This window comes from Mirounga angustirostris, unplaced genomic scaffold (assembly GCF_029215605.1).
Source record: "Mirounga angustirostris isolate CCGP_5_RB_7025 unplaced genomic scaffold, mMirAng1.0.hap1 SCAF_7, whole genome shotgun sequence".
In the NCBI taxonomy this organism is placed as follows: domain Eukaryota; kingdom Metazoa; phylum Chordata; class Mammalia; order Carnivora; family Phocidae; genus Mirounga; species Mirounga angustirostris.
In genome coordinates, this window is record NW_026991715.1 from 112,600,858 (window position 1) to 112,622,041 (window position 21,184).

General features: G+C 53.6%; 1 protein-coding gene across 1 annotated transcript in view; it reads left to right on the top strand.

The window, feature by feature from the left end:
- CAMK2A (calcium/calmodulin dependent protein kinase II alpha) overlaps positions 1 to 21,184 on the top strand; it is a 62,537-nt gene that overhangs the window by 14,428 nt on the left and 26,925 nt on the right. The window contains exons 2-9 of the mRNA XM_045902830.3: positions 1,750 to 1,844; positions 8,519 to 8,578; positions 14,754 to 14,808; positions 15,641 to 15,706; positions 15,818 to 15,890; positions 18,889 to 18,991; positions 20,240 to 20,323; positions 20,454 to 20,548. Coding sequence (XP_045758786.1) covers positions 1,750 to 1,844; positions 8,519 to 8,578; positions 14,754 to 14,808; positions 15,641 to 15,706; positions 15,818 to 15,890; positions 18,889 to 18,991; positions 20,240 to 20,323; positions 20,454 to 20,548 — 631 coding nt within the window. The remainder of the gene's footprint in view (positions 1 to 1,749; positions 1,845 to 8,518; positions 8,579 to 14,753; positions 14,809 to 15,640; positions 15,707 to 15,817; positions 15,891 to 18,888; positions 18,992 to 20,239; positions 20,324 to 20,453; positions 20,549 to 21,184) is intronic.

The window sequence follows — 21,184 nt, forward strand, 5'->3', positions numbered from 1 at the left end:
ACACTGGAGCTCAGAGTCTTCAGTTCCACTGCTGACGTAAGGAGTCAGAATCTGCATTTTAATAAGACACGCTGGTGACTCATACGCACATTAAAATTGGGGAAACCTGCCCCCTAACATTAGTCTGCGGTTAGAGGGCTAATGGTGGTGACTCCGGCCCGTGTCCGGAGGCTTAGGGGCCTCCTCTGGGATATGAAGGCGTTGCACCAGGTGACTTCTGTGGTAGGGGGTATGACAGCATTCCCAGATGCGAGATTGAGCCCTCACACTAGGTTTGTTGGGCCAGATACTATGTTTACATTTTTTTTTTTTTTTTAGAATAAGGTGCCAGTATTTAAAAATTGGGAAACTTCACATAAATATCCAGACTTCAGGCTTTAATTGAAAAATTGAACAATTTGGGAAGCAGGCCACATTCCACCTGCCACTCATCAGTGTCCCCGTGCAAAGTACTGGTACAACCCTCCCTCCAAACGTTTCCCAACCACTGATACTTTGAGGATCAAGTCCCAGGCGCCTCTTAGAACATGAAAAGAGGGGCGCCTGGGTGGCTCAGTCGGTTAAGCAACTGCCTTCTGCTCAGGTCATGATCTCAGGGTCCTGGGATCGAGTCCCGCATGGGGCTCTCCGCTCAGCCAGCGGCAAGTCTGCTTCTCCCTCTTTCTCTGTGACCTCTCTCGCTTTCTCTCTCTCAAATAAATAAATAGAATCTTTAAAAAAAATAAAATAAAACATGAAAAGATGCTCAGCCTCACTCAATATGAGAATTACAAATCAAACCTACATTGAGTCGCCATTTCCCACCTGTCTCACTAGCAAAGATAAGAAAGTCTGATAACACACTGTAGACAAGGGTGGAGGAAAATGGTCCCCTCACATACTAGGGAAAGTAAATTGGTACGATCTCTAAGATGGATAATCTCCCATCATCCTTCACAATTACCAATAACACCTACCCTTTGACCAAATAATACCAGTTCTTGAAGTTGATCCACAGACACTTGCACACATGGGAAATGTTAATTCTAATGCACACATAGAAGATTTGTCATTGCAGTGCTGTTTGTAAAATGCATGGAACTATGGATTGAACTAACCTAATTGCCTATTGATAGGGGACTGGCTAGGTAAATTATAGGACAGCCATATGATTAAATAATGAGGATCTCTTTATGTTATGATATGGAAGGAGTATTTCCAAAATATTTACTGAAAAAGGAAGGGTGCAGAACAGCATGTGAGGTCCAAAACCCTTGTATGGCAGAGAGTATTTGTGAAAAGATGCTCAAGGACCTGGTAACATTGACTGTCCCTGGGGACAGGACCTTGGAGACTGGGGTACAAGGGTGGGAGGGAGTCTTCTTACTATCTACACTTCCATATCAGTTGAACTTTGAGCCGTGTTGATGTGTTACCTACTCAAAGAATGAAAACTACAATCTTGCAGAGACCTAGATTCTGTGATTCTGACACTATATGATTCTAACGTTTTATAACTTGGTGAGCCCAACTTATTACAACTCTGGAAGGCCTTACGAGGCCAAGGCCCTCATAATCTGCTGGCAGGGGTTCTCCTGGGTCGCCATCCCTGCCCTGTCCCTGAGTCAGGCCATGTAACCCCTGTGAGCTTGAGCAGCCCTGCAGGAGGGCTCCCTAGCCAACACAGTACAGATGCATGAACTTTGGCATGTCCTAGCGATGCATCCCTTGGGCCCCTGCTTCCCTCCTTCACCTTCTCTGTCCTCCCAGGGGAGCCTTCTCAGTGGTGCGCAGGTGTGTGAAGGTGCTGGCTGGCCAGGAGTATGCTGCGAAGATCATCAACACCAAGAAGCTCTCGGCCAGAGGTAGGTGGCAGATCCATGCCTTACCCGCCCTCTGGGGCTCTTCTTCCCTCAACGCCTTGGGTTAGAAGCCGGACCTGGGTCTGTCCCCCTGGGTGATGCTGCAGGGGGGAGATTCCTCTTCCTGTGGCTATTATGAGAACAGATCCCTCCATTTTCCTTCCTTAGGGGATCTAGACTGGAGGCCACAGCCCCTCAGACAGGCCAGGCTCTCTGCCTCCCACCCAGGTGAAGGCTAAGGTACCAGGTGGGACTTCCTTTCCCTGCCCTTCTGTTACTTGCTTCCTTTCTCATCTCCAGACCTGTGCAACCACCATTCCCTTACCTGGCTCCTTACAAGGCTGGCCCTTTTTCAACCTTCAGGCCTCAGATCAATGTCACATCCTTTGGGAGACTTCCCCAACCCCTACATCTGAGGGCGTCTCCCCCATTTTATATCTGTTATTACTGTTTACCTTCTGTGTGGCTTTCCCCCAGTCTGCACTTATCCCATTTGCTGGCGTGGTCCCTTATTAAGCATGCATCTTGACCATAAGCTCCAAGAGGACAGGGATGGCTTTCATTCCCTGCTATACCCAGTACCTGGGACAGCACCCAACACATCCCAGCGCTCCACCAGTGTCCAGTAAACTCCAGGTGCATTCCACTTCAGCCACACTGGTCTGCTCTCTCAACCCTAAATATTCTCTGGAACAGTAGCTCCCAAACCTGTCCTCACCCTGGAACCCCTGCAGAGCCTCAAAAACTCCTGATGCCTGGGCCCTGCCTCCAGAGGTTGTGACTTCATCCATGTGGGGGTGTGACCTGGGTTTGGAAAAAAAAATCCCTAGGTAATTCCGGTTTGGAAGTGGTCCTAGACCAGCAGCGTCAGCATCACCAGGAGATTGCTAGAAATGCACATTCTTGTTTCCAGACTTAAGGAATCAGGATCTGCATTTAAAAAAAAGGGGGGGGGATCTGCATTTTACCAAGATGTCCTGGTGATCTGTGTGGGTATTGGAACTTGGAAAGCCTGCCCAGAAGCCTTGCTTCTTGCCCTTAGCCTGTGGTTAGAATGGTAGTGGTAGTAACCGTGGTCAATGTGTTGGGGAAGGTTATCTTCAAAAATCCAATGCCCGCTCTGAATGCTGTCTAAGCTGCCTTGGGGACCGCCGGGTGAGGCGGGTACAAGTGCAGCATGGGAGATGTCATGGGGTGGTCAGGTGGTCAGGTGTTTACTTGGCATAGCGGCAGCTGTGTTGGGGCCGGGGCCCAGCAGGTGCGGGGTTCACGGAGGCTGGTACAGGATGTTCACATGGTCCCCCGAAGGCCTCCCAGCAGGCCCCGTGTTGGACCGCGTGGTGCTGCCTTTCATCTCTCTGGCTCAGTGCTGCTGGGAGCCCAGCACCCTCTCCTAGTTACTGAACTCCCCCGTAGGCAGCCAGTGTTCTGCGGGGAGAAGAGGCTGGGCATGTGGAGGGTGGTTCTCTGAGGGCCGGGGGCCGAGACGGCACACATTCAGCATGGAAGCCGGTGTGGAAGGATGACACCCGTGGGAAGTCTGGGGCCAGAGCCGGGGGGGGGGAGGGCGGAGAGCGGAGCCAGGGCGGCTAGGGCGGCCCCATGTCCAGAGGCTGGGGTCTGCCTTGCTTCCTGTGGGACGAGTGGCAGTCTGGCGCCCTTTCTGTGCTTTGGTCAAAGGAGATGTCCCAATCCCTGAGATACAGTGGGGGCAAGATCAGGGCCACGACTGGGGGTGACAGGTTGAGGTTGCTTCAAAATGAGGGAGGGTCAGGAGTCAGGGTCCTCCCTGGATGCTGGAGCGCTTGGGTCAGTTCACTCAGAGCGACACCTCTCCCCGCCGCTGGTTCTCTCTCTCTCTCTCTCCCTCCCTCCCTCTCTCTCTCTCACACACACATACACACTCTGACAGGAAGAGACAGATGTGTATGAGGGACAATGGAAGGGGCACTGCCTCTTTTCTGGAAGGTGACTAAGCATTCCTTGGGCAGTGTGGACTCTGGGCCGTGCCACGACGAAATCAGCAAGTCCCCTGTCTTTGGCAATTTGTTGAGGCTTTGCCATCCTTCCAGTAAGGTGGCCCGGGGCCTAGGTGAGTGTGGAGGGTGGGAGTGTGGAGGTTCTCAGGGGAGCCTTCTCAAACAAGTCTGCCAACTGCCGACTCTTCCCTCCCCAGCGGGAGAGGAAGAGCGGAGCTGCTTCTAGCAGGTTCCTTTGTTTTCCACCCATGGTGCCTGGGGAGAGGAGAAGTTTGATGCTGACTATTTGGCAACATACTCTAAGCTGCTCCTGCTGGCACTCCCTGGGGACTTTGGCAGCTCCCGGCAGGGGCCTGCCCAGCCGGGGTGTCCATCCTCCCCCCCACCCAGAGCTGCAGCTCCCCCTTCCCCACCAGGGTCCGCCTCTTCTTCTGTTGAGTGGCTCCCCAACCCAGAAGATATTTTTTCCTATGTATTTTAAAGCTACTCTTCTAAGATAAAATGCTCAAAGTGTTAACAATTTCAAGAAGTCATAAAGACATGGAATGGGAAGTGAAATTTTTGCCTGTCTCAGGCCCTGCCAGATCCCCTCGGGGGCCTTTAAAAAAAACGCAGCTGCCTTAGTTCTACCCTGGAGGGCTGGAGTCAGTAGGTGAGGCCCAAGCTCCTGCACTGAAAAACTCCCGTCTGCAGTGATGATAGCCAGTACGCTCAGGGAGAACTCCCTGCCAGGGCCTCCAAAGGCTTCCCAGCCCCAGCCTCACCCAGCGCACAGAAGACACTCATTAGCATTTTAGGGGACGCTGGGCACATGGATGTGGCTGGTGCAGCCAGGGGTGACTGACGGGGGTACAGAGACCTCCACAGTAACCACTGTCCACCTGAGCGCTGAGGGCTCACTTCCTCGGCTCCCTGGCAACCAGTCCCGGGACATGGGGTGAGAAGCATGGCGTGAGCTCATTCAGGCTGCCCCTGAGCCTCAGGCCCATGCTGTGAAGGAGGCAGTGAGACAGATGCTTCCCGTTTTCCTCATCTTACTCCCCACTCCTGCCTGGCACTCTTGGCCCTTGGAATTATTCCTCTAACCTCCCAGGATCAGGAGCCCTGTTGAGGCCCTCTAGAGGGTGGGGACATTTCCTCTTCCAAGACTTGGAAGCCTATTTTCTTCCCTGGTTCCTGTGCCTCTGGCAGGAGTCCCACCCCTCCCCCCTGCCCCCGCCCCACTTTGCAGGCAGAGCCTTCTGGGCTGCCTGATTGTACTTCCCCCATGCTCTGCTGTCTTGCCCTGCCCTGCTCGCACTATCTGGCCCCAGGAACTTCACCCTGAACTTTACTTTCACTTGCCCTTGCCTGCCAAGCTCTTGGGCAGGGCAGGGCCCTTTAACCCCAACACCCTGGAGGCCTGCCCCTAGGGAGGGAGGGAGAAGGTTCACAAGGTATCATAGTGAGCATTAGGGGGCAATCCTTCCAGGTACCTGGACAGGAGGTTTCCCTCAGGCCTTTCACCATGTGGGACTGTATCAAGCTGAAAGGACTGATTTATCAATTAATTATTTATGAGAATGGGAGGCAATGTAGTATAGTAATTTTGAACATGGGTTGAAATCCCAGCTCTGCCATTTCTTAGCTATGGGACCTTGGACAAGCTGCTTAGTGACTCTGGGCCCTGGGGCATGGCCGTGACTGACGGACAAGGTCTTGCTCTCATTGCACCTGTTCTCTAGGGAGGAAGACTGGAAAGAACATTAAACATATAAATAAGCGAGGTAAACTTTAGGTAGCAACGAGTTATAAAGAAAATGAGACAGGAGAGTGGGGAAGTGATGGGGGATTAGGAGGGACCCTCAGAAAAGGCAGCCAGGGAAGCTCTCTGAGGAGGTGATACTGTGTTGGACTTGCCTGAGGAGAAGGAGGCAGCCATGAGAAGACCCAGGGCAAGAGCATTCTAGGCAAAAGGCCCAGCAAGTGCAAAGGCCCTGAGGTGGGAAGGGGCATGGTGTGCGTGAGGCCAGAAAGGTGGCCACTGTGGCTGAAGCTCCAAGGCCAAGATAAGGCAGGACCAGCGGGGTCTGGCTGGCCGTGGTGAGGAGTTTGGATTGCAAGTACAATGCGGAGTTTGAAGAGTTGTTGGAGAGTTTGAAGCCAGGGAGAGACAGCATCTAATTCATGTTTTAATAAGAGGTCCTTTGCTGCCAAAGATGATTGGCTGGAGGGGGGAGAACATCCAGGAGTGGTTCCTCAGAGCTGTGGGTTCTAAGGAGGCTTGACCACCTTATTAAGTGACTTTGATAACGGGATTCCTCCTTATCACTGGGCCTCAGTTTCCTTACCTACAGAACAGAGCAAGGCCTCAGAGGTCAAGAGAAACACAATCCCTACTTTCTTTGAGGAATGTTAGAAAATAAAAACATGTCAGAGTTACAAAAACTGTTGAATAACATATATGTTTACATAAATTCAACAAATTAATGCTTTTAGCCCAGAAATTTGCAATGTGGTGTGATTGGACTATGCACAAGATGATAGCCAGATTTATAAAAAGTCAGCTCCTGGCATTTCTGGCAGTGAGGGCTGGCCATCAGGCCCAAGTCTGAGGCTGTGTGACCTGCGTGTCCTTTCAGTGCTGCTCACGTGGTGGGGAAACATCAGAATTCTGCATTTGGGTCCCTCATCCCCTGAATGTATAGTCTGGACCAGCCTTGTACCCTGAATGTATAGCCTCCAGCCCCCTCTGATAGGCCCCACTTGACCAGCCTGATCTCTGGTTCTTCTGCTGGGGATGGGTGGAGTGGGGGACAGGGTTGTAGGGCTAGGGGAGTGTCCAGCTGTCCTCAGTCCACTGAGGGCCCTCAGCAGCTCTGGATGGAGATGCCCCTCCTTTGTGTGGGAATTGGCCTCCTGCCATCCTGGAGGATGTGGAAGGAGGCTGGGAGGGAGGGGGGACCAGGGGGGATGTCCCCCAGTGTAGACAACCTCCCCTCCCCTAGCCCCTAGTCCACCTGCTGCTGGGGAGATGTGCTTACCCTCTGTGGAGACAGGAGTGGACTTAATTGCTTTGCTGACGAAAAAGCCCCATTTCAGTGTTGCTCTTGGCTTCTGCAGCCCCTGGAGGAAGGCCAGTGATTGCTCTACTAAAGGGGCAGGGGAAAGGGAAGCTGGCTGCCTGGGGACAAGGGCTGGGACTTTCTCCCTCCTTATTGTCCTCCTTGGTGGCTGCCTGCTCTGAAGGGGCTAGTCAGAGACTGGAGTTCTAATCCGGACTTCTGCCACTGAGAGTCTGCGTGAGGTCCCTCCTATGCGCCCCGATTTGCCCATTCAGAAATTGGGGGCAGATGGAGGCGGCGGCACTGAGTCAGGGCGTGGAGAGCAGTGTAACACGGTAAAGCTCAGCCCTGGGTCCTGACTGCCTGGTGCAAAGTGCGACGCCACTCATCACCGGGGGTGCGACTCTGAGCCGGGTACTTGGCTTCTACGCACCTCTGTAAGGTCGGATGTGATAGCACCTCCCTCAAGGGGTTGTTGTGAGAACTTGAGATGGATATAAAGGTGCTCTGCACAGTGCCTGGCACATAGTAAATATTCTACTGGCTCCCTTCGTATTGTTCTGGTTTTTAAAATTAAGGCATTAACTATGGAATTGTGAGAAAAGCACCAGAAAGGAAATTGAGAAGTGCATAAAATGGGGACAGTGATGCCCACAGCGCAAGGTGGTTGGGAGGACTGAAGAGAGTCACGGGAAGGATTGTTCCCAGCAGCCTCAGAGCGGGAGACCAGGGGGGCAAATCCTGAACAAAGCCTCTCTCCCTGGGGGTCTGGACAAAAGCCCTGGAAAGCAGGTGCGAGAGCTCCGGGTAAAGCCCCTGCAGATTATTTGGGGCTCTCTGTGTCCCCTGTAAGGGAGGCGGCCTCTGTGAATGAATACAGCTCTTCTCCTGCAGAGAAATATACACTCCCTTAGAAAGGTTCATCATTCAATGGTTTATTCTTTAATTCAATTATTTCTTGAGCACCTACTATGTGCCAGACATTTGAGTAGATGCCAGGGGTACAACAGAGACCAAGCTCTTGCCCTTAAGGGTAAAGGTATCCAATGAGCCAAAGTGAGATGTGTTGTCCCGGGACCCTGACCACACAGAGGAGGGGCCCCTACCAGGCTGCCAGGAGAGGGTATATCTAAGGATAGGTGGGAGTGACGGGGTGATGGCCAGTGAAGGACAGGTGGGAGGTTGAGAGGGAAAGTTCCAAGCTGAGAGAACCACATGGGTGGTTCTGAGAGGACTGAGCAGGGTGGGTCTGGAGAAATGCCATTTAGCAGTTCAGTCTGGCCAGAGCGCCGTGAGTGCAAGGGGCAAGGCTGGAGGCAGGGCAGCAGAAGCCTGCCCTGGGGGGGGCGTTGCAGGCTCTGCAGATGGGGCTCAGGGATGCACCTCATTTGAGAGCCCCAGAAACCAAGGCCCAGAGAGAGGAAGGGACTTCTGAGGCCCTGCAACCCTGCCCCCTACCACCTCACCTCTGCTGCATCCCACCGCCTTCCTGGAGAACCCAGGGGCCCTGCCAGAAAGGCCAGCTTATGTGGGGGGATGGGGGCCCAGGGGCTGCCCTGGGAGGTGCAGAGCATAAGAGGCCATGAAGAGGCAGAGACGGAGTGGGTGAAGTTCCCTCCCTCATCTGGGACTCACCTGGGCATCTGGGTTTCAGACCATCAGAAGCTGGAGCGTGAAGCCCGCATCTGCCGCCTGCTGAAGCACCCCAACATCGGTGAGCTGTGGGGGGTGCATGAGGGACGTGGGTGGAGCCTGGCCCTGCACCCCTGCCTGAGCTGGTGGGCCTTCTGGGCAGGTGGGGGTAGCTGCTCTCTTCTCTGGGGATGGTGGCAGTAGTGATGGGAAAGGGGGTGACTTTAATGGTCTCCACATTTCTCAGAGACCAGCTTGGTTGGGGAGAAGGTGAAGAAGGGGCCCTTCCTCCTGTAGCCCACGCTGCCGGCAGCCTCCTTCAGAAAAGCTGTTTCAGGAAAACTTCCGAAGCTCCGAGAGAGGCAAAAATAGGCCAGGCGTGGCCTTGACCATAACGGCCCACTCCCCAAACCTACCCCAAGCTGAGTCAGCCTGGCACTATGACCTGCCCACCTACCTAGACCAGCAGCCTGCCTGCCCCTCAGAGGCAGGCTCCGAGGTGGCCACTGCCCCAGGGTAGACTGAGCACCTGCTGCCGGGGAGAGGCTGGAGAGGCTGGGCCTAGACCACGCATCACTGCCTGACCTCCCCTCTTCCCCCATGCATGACTGGGGGTCTGCAGCCCTGCCCATCAGGGTTCTGAGTTGGGGTGGTGTGGCCAGGGGCGGGTGGGGGGAGGGGCGGAAGAGCAGATTCTAGATATAGTCCTGTCAGGGAATGGCTGTGTGACCTTGGGTGGGATCCCTGCCCTCTCTGAGCCACTTTCCCCCATCTGCACAAGGAGACACCCTCTGCATCATCTGGGCATCCTGTTAAAAGGTAGATTCTGGTTCAGCGGGTTTGGGTGGGTTCCAAGATTTTGCATTTCTGACACGCTCCAAGGCGATGCCAAGGCTGCAGTTTCAGATCCCACTTTGAGGAACAAGGCCTAGATGCTCTTCTAAGGAATATTCCAACTCTGACAGCCACCAAGCCTTTGCCCTTGGGAAGGAAGCATCTCTCTGTGCCCAGAGCCCCAAGGGTTAACTCTCCTGCTGGAGAGAAGCATCTCCATCTGCTATTTATACCCGAAAGGCACCTCCCCTTCCCTGGGCCCTGTGAAGGGGAGCAGAACTGCGCAGACAGCAGCCAGAAGCTCCAGGACCAGAATCAGAGGAGGGGCAGCAAGGCGGCCAGGGGGGGCAGCAGCCCTGCTTGTACCCCGATCCCTGGCCTGCTGGCAGACTCACTGTGTGGCCTTGGGCGGCTCCTGCCCTCTCGGGGCCTCCAGCTGCCCAGCACTGTGATGGAGGGGTGGGGAGGGAGCCCCGACCACAAAGTCCCATGGTTCTTAGAAAGGCTGGCGGCCCCAGAGGAAGGAGGCGGGGAGTGTGTGTATTGCTGCCCACGCGGTGGTTTCAGTTCCACACTGCGTCCTCCACCCTCCCCTGCCCCCCATACATGGGGAGCAGTACCTTATGAGCTCTGGGGCTGACAGACTGCAGCTCAAATCCTGGGTTTGCTGCTTGATTGCTGTGTGACCCTGGACATGTTGCTGAACCACTCTGAAGCTCAGTTTCCTCATCTGGAAAATGGCAATGATACCCTCCTCATAGGGTTGTGATGATTAATTAAAGCATAGCACCATGACAGTCCCGAGGTAAGTGCCGTTCCCCTTTTTCCTCAGTCCACCCCTTCCCACCAAACGACCTTACCCGAAAACGTAACCTCCATATGCTTCTCATTCCTCTGAGCCATCACGATGTTCGGTCACCAGTTTGGGGCGCTGTATTTAACGTGGTGGTTAAGAGAATGGGGTTTGCACCTGGGGTCCAATCCCAGCTCGGCATTCACAGGTGTTGGAGCGTGCGCGGGCTATGAGGGTAATCGAGGTAGCCACCCTTTACAGCTGTTGGGTGAGCTAAATGAGAAATTGCAAGGGAAGCACTTAGCACAAGCCTGGCCCGTGGTAAAGTCTCAGAAATGGCACTTCATCGTCATCATCATTGAGGCCTTTACTCCTTCCTTCCTTCCTGCACCTGACGGCAAGGGTATCTGGGGCCCCACCACATGCCAAGGCCTCTGCTGGGGGCTGAGGACGGGCAGAAGGAGTGGGGATGGGGTTGGGGTTGGAGTGGCTGATGCACAGGGACGTGGAGAGCAGAGCTGAGCCCCAGACCAGGAGGATTTGGGGAAGAACCCCAAAGCTATCTCAGGGCTGGAAGGGCCCTGGAAGGTGCTGCTTCCTGAGCCTCTAAGCATCTCACTTCTAAGTCGATGATAATCTGCCCGAAGAAGTGCAGAGAGGTGAAGCTGTGGATGCAGAACCTGAGAGGCGAATCTGTGCATGGAAGTGCTAGACTGAGTCCTAGTCATGCGGCTCGGTGACTCTAACCAGGCTTACTCGCTGCTCCCCATGTGTGGTTGGTGTGCAGCCCTGGGGGGACCAGGTCAGGGAGGCCCTGGCTCAGCACAGGAGGGTCCAACTATGCTGTGCACGCGGGACAGGGTCAGTGCCCCACACCTGCTGATGGGGCCGACTCCGAAGGCCACCCCAGGGAGCAGGGGACACCCTGAGAGTTTAGCAGGGGATTTGGAGTGGGCAAGAGAAGTGAGGCTGGTCAATGAGGAAGATGACAGTGTCTACATTTGTCAAGTTCTTGCCGGAGCCGGGCACTGTGTTGAAGGCTTTGCAAGCATCATCGATTAACCCCCTGCAGCAGGCCAGTGGGTTACCACTGTGGGTAGGAAAGGAGGCTCAGAGAGGCTACCTAATTTGCCCAAAGTTAACACAGCTTATAGGAGGCAGATCTGGGAGGTGAGCCCAGCAAGACTGACTACAGAGCCCATCTTCCCAGCCATTCCACTGAGCTTCCCACGGGGGCATCAGGAGTATGCTGTCAGCGGGCAGAGGGTAGGGCAGCAAGCACTACCTTTCAATTTCCAAGAAAAAAAACTAATCACTGTTGGAAATATGAAAGGAATGTCAGAAATTCGTGAGTCCAGCTATATAAATGAAAACTAGGTTACAGATCTGTTGGATCTCTGGCAATATAAAAAGTCACAAACTGGCAGCTTAGCTCAATGACCACAGACGTGTCAATCTCTACGAGGTGGTGAGACTCTTTCATACCCTGTGATGGCTCTTGAATCTTTCTTTTCCTCTTCGGCTTTGGACTGTTCTTTCTCAGGGCAGCCTTCACTGATGGGAGGAGAGGTTTTATGTGTCCTGTCTCCTGGGTTCTGAGCTGTGATGGTGCCACCTCTCAGGGACTAAAGGCCACCCCAGTGCCCTTATGCAGGTGGGGGCTGGAATCCAGCCTGTGTCCCCCTTGTCTGGCTGCTTAGAGGGCAGCCCTTTTTTTTTTTTTTTTAAGATTTATTTATTTATTTGAGAGAGAGAGAGATCACGAGCAGGGGGAGGGGGAGAGGGAGAGGGAGAACCGGGCTCCCTGCTCAGTAGGGAGCCGGATGTGGGACTTGATCCAAGGACACTGGGATCATGACCTGAGCAAAAGGCAGAGGCTTACCCGACTGAGCCACCCAGGCTCCCGGAAAGGTTTTTTTTTTTAAACTTTATCTTGATACACTAAGAATGCAAGTTTATTGTAGATCAATGAGAAGACAATTTTTGAAGTATCTTCTATAACCTTGGTACTTAGCGCTAATACTGTATGATACATGTTTCCGTATGACACATGATGTGTCTGTACCTTCTCAAGTGTTTCTCTACATGTTGTCTCAGGTCAGGTTTCTTAGGAGCAGAGCCTAAGGCAGGGATTCAGATGTTTGTGATCTATTGAGCGTGTGCTCCCAGGGGAGACCTGCAAGAGACGGGGTGAAGCAGGATGGAGAACGGGGAGGAATTGACCAAGGATGTGGCCTCAGGTCAAGCCTAAGTTTGACCCGATTCCAGGTGTGTCTACAGGATGCCGTGGGGAGGCCTCTGGAACATAAATCCTGTTTTGGGGGTGTCCCTCCCTAAGACAAGGAGACTGGCCCTTTGCATGGACGCTGACTTCCTGAGTTAGTCCGTCATTGGCTGCAGGCTGCAGGTAACCTCGTATACAAGGCGGCTCAGCAGTAGAGGGTAAATCTCCAGCGAAGGGGAGTAAACGTGAGCTGTTAGTAGCCGCCTCTCGCAGAGGCTGCAGGATGGCTGGCCCGGCTTACAGAAGGAGAGCCGGCCAGGGCACCAATCTAGGGTTGTCAGATTCGGCGTACGGAATATACAGGATGCTCATTTCAAGACACATATACATGTCAAAAACCAAGCATACCTTTGCTTTGAAATGCATTAAAAAATTGAAATAGATGAATAGATAGAGGAATGGTTAGAAATGTAGTAAAACAGGGCGCCTGGGTGGCTCAGTCGGTTAAGCGACTGCCTTTAGCTCAGGTCATGATCCTGGAGTCCCGGGATCGAGTCCCACATCGGGCTCCTTGCTCGGCAGGGAGTCTGCTTCTCCCTCTGCCCTTCCCCCCTCTCATGCTCTCTCTCTCTAATAAATAAATAAATAAATCTTAAAAAAAAAAATAAAAAAAAAAATAAATGTAGTAAAACAAGTATAAGAAAGGATTGATGATAGAACCTAAGTGGTAGGTAGATGGGTGTTCACTTGAGTGTACGTGTGAATTTTTTTATAATGATATGTTGTTTAAAAAATTAAAGCAGGATCATATAATATGTACTCTGATTTTTAGTTTTGCTTTGCAATATATTTAAAACAGGGGCGCCTGGCTGGCTCAGTGGGTAGAGCATGTGACTCTTGGTCTCAGGGTCAAAAGTTCCAGCCCCACATTGAGTGTCGAGCTTACTTAAGAATAAAATAAAATATATTTAAAATACCAGTCATTTAGAAATACATATCATCATTTAAGAATTAAAAAAATTTTAATTTAAATTTGTGTTCCCGAGGTGCCTGGTTGGTCCAGTTGGTGGAGTGTGTGACTCTTGATCTCAGGGTTGTGAGTTCTAGGCCTGTGTTCAGTGTAGAGATCACTTAAATAAATAAATCTTTTAAAGAAATTTATGTTCCTATCCTCCTCCATCTCTGGTTATCTCTCCCCTGTCCAGTAGTAGATATACTCTGGTATATTTGACGCCTGCCTCTTCAAACTTTACGTGCAGATAGGAGAACCATATGCCATTGAAGGGACTCAATACTGAGTCAGAAATATATGCACATGGCCAGAATTCAAATGGCACTAGGGCTCACAGTGAAAACATAGTCTCACTCACCCACCACTCCTACTCTCTCGATTCCCCTCCCCAAGGTCCCCCAGTGCCCACTTTTTGTATCCTTCCAGAGAGGCTTATGCCATAAACAGGCTTAACTACATCTTTTTTAAGAAGTACCGTGCACACTGTTTTGCACTTTGCTTTTTTGTCAAACAACATAATTCAGAGAAGATTCTGAACCAGGGGATACGTAACTGCCGTATTATTTTAACAGCTGTGGAATCTTCCGTTGTATGACGTATCCTGATTCTCTGAGCACGTACCCCACTCTGTAGCCGTTTTTAGGCTGCGGCTCAGGGAAGGATGTGAAGCTGTCCTGGGAGAAAATGCGGTTGGTTGGCAGGGTACAGCCCCCCAGAGGCAGCCCTGGGCCTTGGGCCCTTCCTTCCAGAATCTCAGGGGGGTAATTTTGGGAGCTCTGGGCTCCTGGGAGTCTTGCCCCTGTTCTTGGTAAGTGGGGTATGAAGAGATGACAGTTTCTCAGCATGCCCAACTCAGGGACTGCGGTCCTCCCACCAACCCCGCTCTCTTATCCACACCTGGATGCATAGCAGGGTTCTTTCCCAGGGCCGGCACTGGGCAAACACCGACTGTGTGCCTCGTGGAATTCTCACAACGAGCCTGCAGGTGCAGGAGTTTCATTCTCATTGTCCAGGCCAGAAAAGAGAGGCTCAGAAAGGTGTAGCACCCAACCTTCCTGAAACCACACAGCTAGCACGTGGTGGAGATCCGAGCCACAGGCTATTTCCACGATGCCAGCCTGCCCAGCAAGGAAGCCGAGGGTTGGAGAAAGGAAGAGGCCAAACTTTGACCAAAGCAGGGAGGGGTCTTCCATCTTTAAACCTGGGCCTCTTTTGATGATGCCCGAGGTCAGTGAGCCATCGTTCACTTGCATTTGTCAAAGCACCTGTTACCTGGCTTGTGCTCAGGGCCTGAGAAATTGGCATGTTGGCTGTTGGAGGGGTGAGGTGAGAGGGCAGGAGGGGGTGGGAAGCAGTGCTTCCGGGTTAACTGGCTGCCTGGGCCCCTCCCACAGTCCGGCTCCACGACAGCATCTCCGAGGAGGGACACCATTACCTGATCTTCGACCTGTGAGTTTGGGCCCACCCCGGGATGTACAAGGGCTCTAGATGCAGCCTGAGCAGGGATGACCTAGCTGAGTCCCTCGGCCTGATTCCCAAATGCCCCCAGGCTGGGCTGAATTCCCTCTCCCGAGATAAAAGTTTCCCGAATGTTGTAGGCCTGCCACCCAAACAGTGCACATGGGTCTCCCTGAAACGCCAACACACACTTGTTCCTTTCGTTGTCTTATTGTTTTGTTTCTATTTGTGGCCAGCGATGCTGGCTTTCCACGTCTAGTGGCAATATAAAGTTTCCTCTGGAGTAATTTTAAAGTTTTGAAAGCCAGTCAGTTGAATGAAAAACAGTAACGAAATGACAGGTAGAAGATAGAAGACGCTGGTCCCATCTGCAAAAAACCGTTAATCATGGGGAGGACTCTGCCTGTGTGGGTACATGGGAAATCTCTGTGCCTTCTGCTCAGTTTTGCTGTGTGCTTCACGTTACTCTAAAATATAAAGTCTATGAAACAAGCAAACAACAACAACAACAAAAACCCCAGCCCTTGGGCTTCCTAATGAACCTCAGTGATATGCTCTGAGTGTCCCACCCCCTGTCCTAACTCCAGCCTGGACCCAGTGGGAGAGAAGGGCAAGTCATGGAGGGAGGGAAGTCAGGGGAAGGGCGGGCTGGGAGCCAGGAAGAGGGCTGCGACAGGAGGCGCCCTCGGGGCCCCTGGTGTTCCTCCGTTTGGGCTGAGATTCTGAGGTCCCTGGGTCCCGCCCTTAGCTTCCTGGAGACTCTTCCAGAAGAGGCAGCACCGGGGAACTCTGTGGGAGGGTGACTCTGTGCCTGTCTCCCCAGGGTTACCGGTGGGGAGCTGTTTGAGGACATTGTGGCCCGGGAGTATTACAGTGAGGCTGATGCCAGGTGAGTGCCGGGTGCAGCCTGGCGATGGTGTGGGGGTGGGTGGGGGGGTTGGGGGGGGCGCAGGGCGTCTCCCCCACTGGCTTCCCAGCTCCCTCCCCTCTCTCTCCCCAGTCACTGTATCCAGCAGATCCTAGAGGCCGTGTTGCACTGCCATCAGATGGGTGTGGTGCATCGGGACCTGAAGGTGAGTGACTCATCCGAGGGTGCGGCGCCCCCGGGAGCCCGGGGGACTATCAGAATCCCTTTAATTCCCCTGAGTTGGGCTGGGTGGGGAATAATCACCCCACTGTTCAGATGAGGAAACTGGGCGCATGGAGAAGTATCTAGGCTTGGGATCCAGTCTCCTGATACCCCGGCCCACCTGCTTTGGGCCAGACCAGGTAAGCTGTCGTTAGGCCACCCAGGCTGGCCCTGGCGGCGTCCAGGTCCCGGCCAGGCCACTCTCTAGCTGCAGGGCCTCAGCTTCCTCATGGTGGGTTGCCATGGCAACCTCTGCTCGGGGTTGCTGATTCTGTCAAAGGCGACAGCACAGCGCCTGGTGCACAGAAACATTGCGTTTCTTGTTTCTGGGTCGCTGGCAGATGCGGGGAGAAGAAACACAGGCCTTGGGGCTCCTGGAGTCCCTCCTCTTCCCGCCTGAAGGAGAAGAACAGGCCTAGGCAGATGTGTGATCTAGGGTTGGTGCCAGCCACGTAGCCTGATCAGCACAGACTCCTAGCTCCCCTCTGCCGAGCCTCAAGGCATCGAGGCCAGTAGCTCATAACACTGCCCCCTGATTTTCAGAGCAGCGAACAGAGGCCTACAGACTCTAAGGGACTCGCCCAAGACTATGCTGTTCAGTTGTACCCGAGCTAGGATGGAGCCCTGGCCTTCTGACCCCAGCCCCTGGGCCTGCGGCGGTCTGGGCCAAAAAGCCACTCAGTGCAGTTCCTGCTCTTGTAGGAGCCCCTTCTAGGTGCCTTTGAACCTCTGCTTTTTGGCCTTCAGTGACTCTGAACTCACTTCTCACGGGGAAGCCCCTTGAGCCACTGGGAATATCTCCTTCCATCTTTCCTGCTGTGGCCTGTGAGCCCCAGTTCTGCCCTTTGGGGCCACACAGATCAAGCCTCCAGCCCGGGCCCCAGAGGCACTTGTGGTACCTCCCCAGTCTTCTGCAGGCCGTTCTCCTCCATCCTCACCGGACGGGCCCTCCAGGCCCTCCTCAGCCTGGACAGCCTCTCTGGGCATGCTCCCTGGGCATCGTCCAGGAGGTCCAGGTCCCTCTCTGGGATGCAGTGCTCTGTCCAGAAGCCCTGTCTACCTCCGACTCTCACAGGGGAGCTCCCTATGGCTCAGTCTAGACCCACAGGCAAGTGTGCACTCCAGGAGGGTCCTGGCCAGACGGCGGGGCAGTTCTCCCAGAGGGCCTGTTCCCATTATAGCTACAGCCCCTGCATGTGAGGAGACAGGAGGACAGGCAGCACAAATTTAGGCCACTCTGGATAGATTAATTAGCGGCATATTCATCAAATCAGGGCAGGACGGCTACCAAGACCCAGGACACATTGGGAACGCAGTCCCCAGAGGATAAAAGAGGCCTTCAAGAGGGGCAGAAGGAGCTATATTTGTTTGGGTCCCGCCTAGCTTCGGGCAGTGCAAGGTCAGAGGTGGGACCCTCTCGAAGTCCTGGTGGGGAAGGGGGTCAGAGGAAACCGGCCGTCTCCAGGGACACAGAGCCCGTGCCCCCACCCCACCCCAAGCAGAGAATGTGAGTGCTAATGCTCATCACGCATGTGCCGTGGGCCACTGCCAAGTGCTCTACGTGGATTATCACGACTGATCCGTACGCCACCCCATGAGGTGGGCTCTATCCATTTTTCTGAGAGGAGACTAAAGCTCGGAGAAGTGAAATGGCTTGGGGCGCCTGGGGGGCTCAATCGTTAAGCGTCTGCCTTTGGCCCGGGTCATGATCCCAGGGTCCTGGGATCGAGCCCCACATCAGGCTCCCTGCTCAGTAGGAAGCCTGCTTCTCCCTCTCCCACTCCCCCTGCTTGTGTTCCCTCTCACTGTCTCTCTCTGTCAAATAAATAAATAAATAAAATCTTAAAAAAAAAAAAAAAGAAGTAAAATGGCTTGCCCAAGTTCCATAGCATAGAAGTGGCAGAGCTGGGTCAGAGGCGAGGGCCATCCAACTGCAGAATTCATTTCAAACCCCCTCTGGTCTGTGTGGGGGGATTTCCTGTTCTCCACACCCAGCAGAAGACAGCAGACAGAGATTCTGGTTCTGTGTCTTATCAGCTGTGTGACCTTGGTCAAGTCACTTAACTTCTCTGAGCCTTGGTTTCCTCATCTTTATCTGTATGACAAATACTTATGAAGTGTGCTATGTGCTGCCCCCTGCCTTAGGTGCTGGTGATATAGTGGTGGACTGACAGCTAAGGAGCTCACTGTCTATAGAGGGGACAGATAATGAACAAGCACATAGACAGATGGGGGAAAAAATGACAAATTGTGGTGATGTCTGTGAAGGTAGCAACAAGTTGCTAAGACAGAGGATACCTGGGGGCTCCTCCTTTAGATAGTCATGGAGGGATTCTTTGAGGGGGTGACACAAAGGTGAGAGCGGATGAAGAGAAGAGGCCAGCTCTGTGAAGCTTGGAGAAGGAGCAAATCAGACGAGGGGAATAGGGAGTGCAAAGGCCCTGAGGTGCAAACAAGCGTGACTGTTTCAGGGCACGTAGGAAGGCCGCTGTGGAGAAAGGGAATAATAATGCCTGCCCCAAAGGTTGTTGAGGTGATAAGCGAGATGATATATGCGCAACACTTAGCCCGATGGCTGGCACATAGTAGGGGCACAATGAATATCTCTCCTTTTTCCTTATGTGGTGGTGGCTGTCTCCCCAACTCCCTGCGCTTGCATCAGCCTCAGCCCCAAACCCTGAGGAGAAGCGAAGGAGGGGACGGGTGGTGGAGAAAGGATCTTCCTGTTGCCGAAGACAGAGGTCTTGCCCTAGGGTAGTCCCCTCTCTGGGGGCTGGAGCGCAGGGTCCTGTGGCTGGGACTGGAGGTGGGGACAGGGCACTCTGGATTGCCCAGCTGCTCCTCGTATAGGCTCAGGCTCCCTGGAGGTGAGGCTCTGAATCTGCTCACTGTCCTCTGGCTCTTTCTTCCCCCATTTCACTCTTCTCTCTGGTCCTGGGAAGCCGGAGAATCTGTTGTTGGCCTCCAAGCTCAAGGGCGCTGCGGTGAAGCTGGCGGACTTTGGTCTGGCCATAGAGGTGGAAGGGGAGCAGCAAGCATGGTTCGGTGAGTGGGGGCAGGGGGTGGCAGGGGTGTGGGGGGCCAGCCTTGTGTTGACACACTGGCCTCTAGGAGCCCCCTGCCCAAGCAGGGGCAGGCGGGAGATTGCCATTGCACCAGCCAGAGCTCCGTGAGCAGAGGTCCCACCGCACAGCCTCTGGTCAGTGGGCGTTGCCCATCCTGTCCCCATAGAGGTCAGGTGCAGGGACGTGGTTATCCTTAAAACAGTACATGGCTTCTCCACATGCACACACACTGCGACTGTTGGCTGGGGGCTTCTGTGGCTTCCAGAGCTGATTATCCCGACTTTACGAACGAGGAACAGAGACTGAGAAACTTGGAAGAGTTCATGGGGAGGTAAAAGGGGCAGAGTCTGGATTTAAGCTCAGATGATAGAGCGTGCTCAGAGGTTTTGGCATAATTGAGGGCTTTCAGCTAGCTGGGGAACCTTTTCAGTGGGCACTATTGATCAGTGGTTAAGAATCAGAGCTCTGAGTTCAAGTTCCGACTCTGCCACTTAGGAGGTATGTGATGTTTCAGCTTGCTGAGCCTTCGTTTCCTCATCTGTAAAAAGGGGATGATGAGAGCATGGTGCTCAGCGCTGTGTGAGGAGTCAGTGAGACCAGGTGTGGAAGTGCTCGGCCCAAGGCTGAGCACACACACTCAATAAATAGTAACTGTTCTTATGACTCCTTGTTCAAGTACTTGGGGTGCCTGTTTATTTCAAGCGATTCTTCCCACACTGCTGGGAGGTGGTAAAGGGAGGAATCCCTAATCTCTCATTTGATGGATGAGGGAACTGAGGCCTCGAAGGAAGAGAGACCCACCAGGGGACTTAGGGCAAAACCAGAGTTGGGGACAGGCCTCCTACTAGCCCAGGACCAGCTCCCAGAAGGGTGGGGAGTGGGCAAGGGTTCAGCTCTGCCTTCAGCTGACACGGCAAGGACATTTTGTCTAGAGTGCCACCAGGAGGGCTGTTAGTGTGTGACGCTGAGGCAGGACCCCACGGGAGGGACTCTGGGATTGCCCAAAGACTTCTGCCATAGGCTCTGGAGTGGGGGTGGTGACAGGTGCCCTGTGCACTTGTCCACCCTGATCTAGAGGCTTTGCTGCCCTCCACCCACTCTTGGGGGCGGGGCATGTGTTCCCCATCTCCAGGGAAACCTCATCCCACTTCCAGCAGGACCTTGCCCTGGGTTGCTTACGTGCCAACCTCTGTGTGTGTGTCTGCCCGTCTGTGTGTCTGGGGAGCAGGGTTCGCAGGGACGCCGGGATACCTCTCCCCGGAAGTGCTGCGGAAGGACCCGTATGGGAAGCCTGTGGACCTGTGGGCCTGTGGTGAGTCCATCCCAAAGCCCTCTCATCCCCCTGGGCGCCTACCCCTCAGGTGCCCTCTCCTTTCCCATCCGTCCCCTCTTCATCGCTCCTCCTCACAGGGGGGTGAGGCTTCTCCTGGTCCTCTCCCCAGGGGTCATCCTCTACATCCTGCTGGTTGGGTATCCCCCATTCTGGGATGAGGACCAGCACCGCCTGTACCAACAGATCAAAGCCGGCGCCTATGATGTGAGTGTCCCTCCTCTCTCCAGCCTCCCTGCCATCCCCTGAGTCCCTTCCAGTGAAAGCCAGCACCCAGCGAGCTCAGAGACCTGAGGTGCCTCCCTCCCGCCCTCCCACCCTCCCAACCCACTTAGGCCCCCTGCCACTCCTTAGTTGTGGGCGGGTGGAGCTTGAGGACTGACCATGCGCGGCCCCGGAGGTCAGAAAAGTAGGCCCCAGAAGCTAAAGACTCTCACCCTCTCTCTCTCTCTCTTGCAAATAATAATGCACACACAAATAATAATAATAGCTAACATAGCACTCTTCTAAATGCTTTATATATTATTAGAGCTCATCCTCATACCCATCTAGGACATAGGTATGATTATTATCCCCATTTTACAGATAGGGAAGCTGAGGCACAGAGAGGTTAAATAACTGTCCTCACTGCATAGCTAAGAAATGGTAGAGCTGGGTTTTGAACCCAGGCAGTTTGGCTCTTAGAGTCTGTGCTTCTAATGACCAAGCTCTTCTGCTTTTCAATAAGGCTGATTCTATCACGCCACGTGCTATGTGTTTTGTATCATATTTAATCCTCACAACATCTCTAGAGGCAGCTAGAGGGTCACATGTCTTGCCCAAAGTCACACAGCCCAGGAGGCA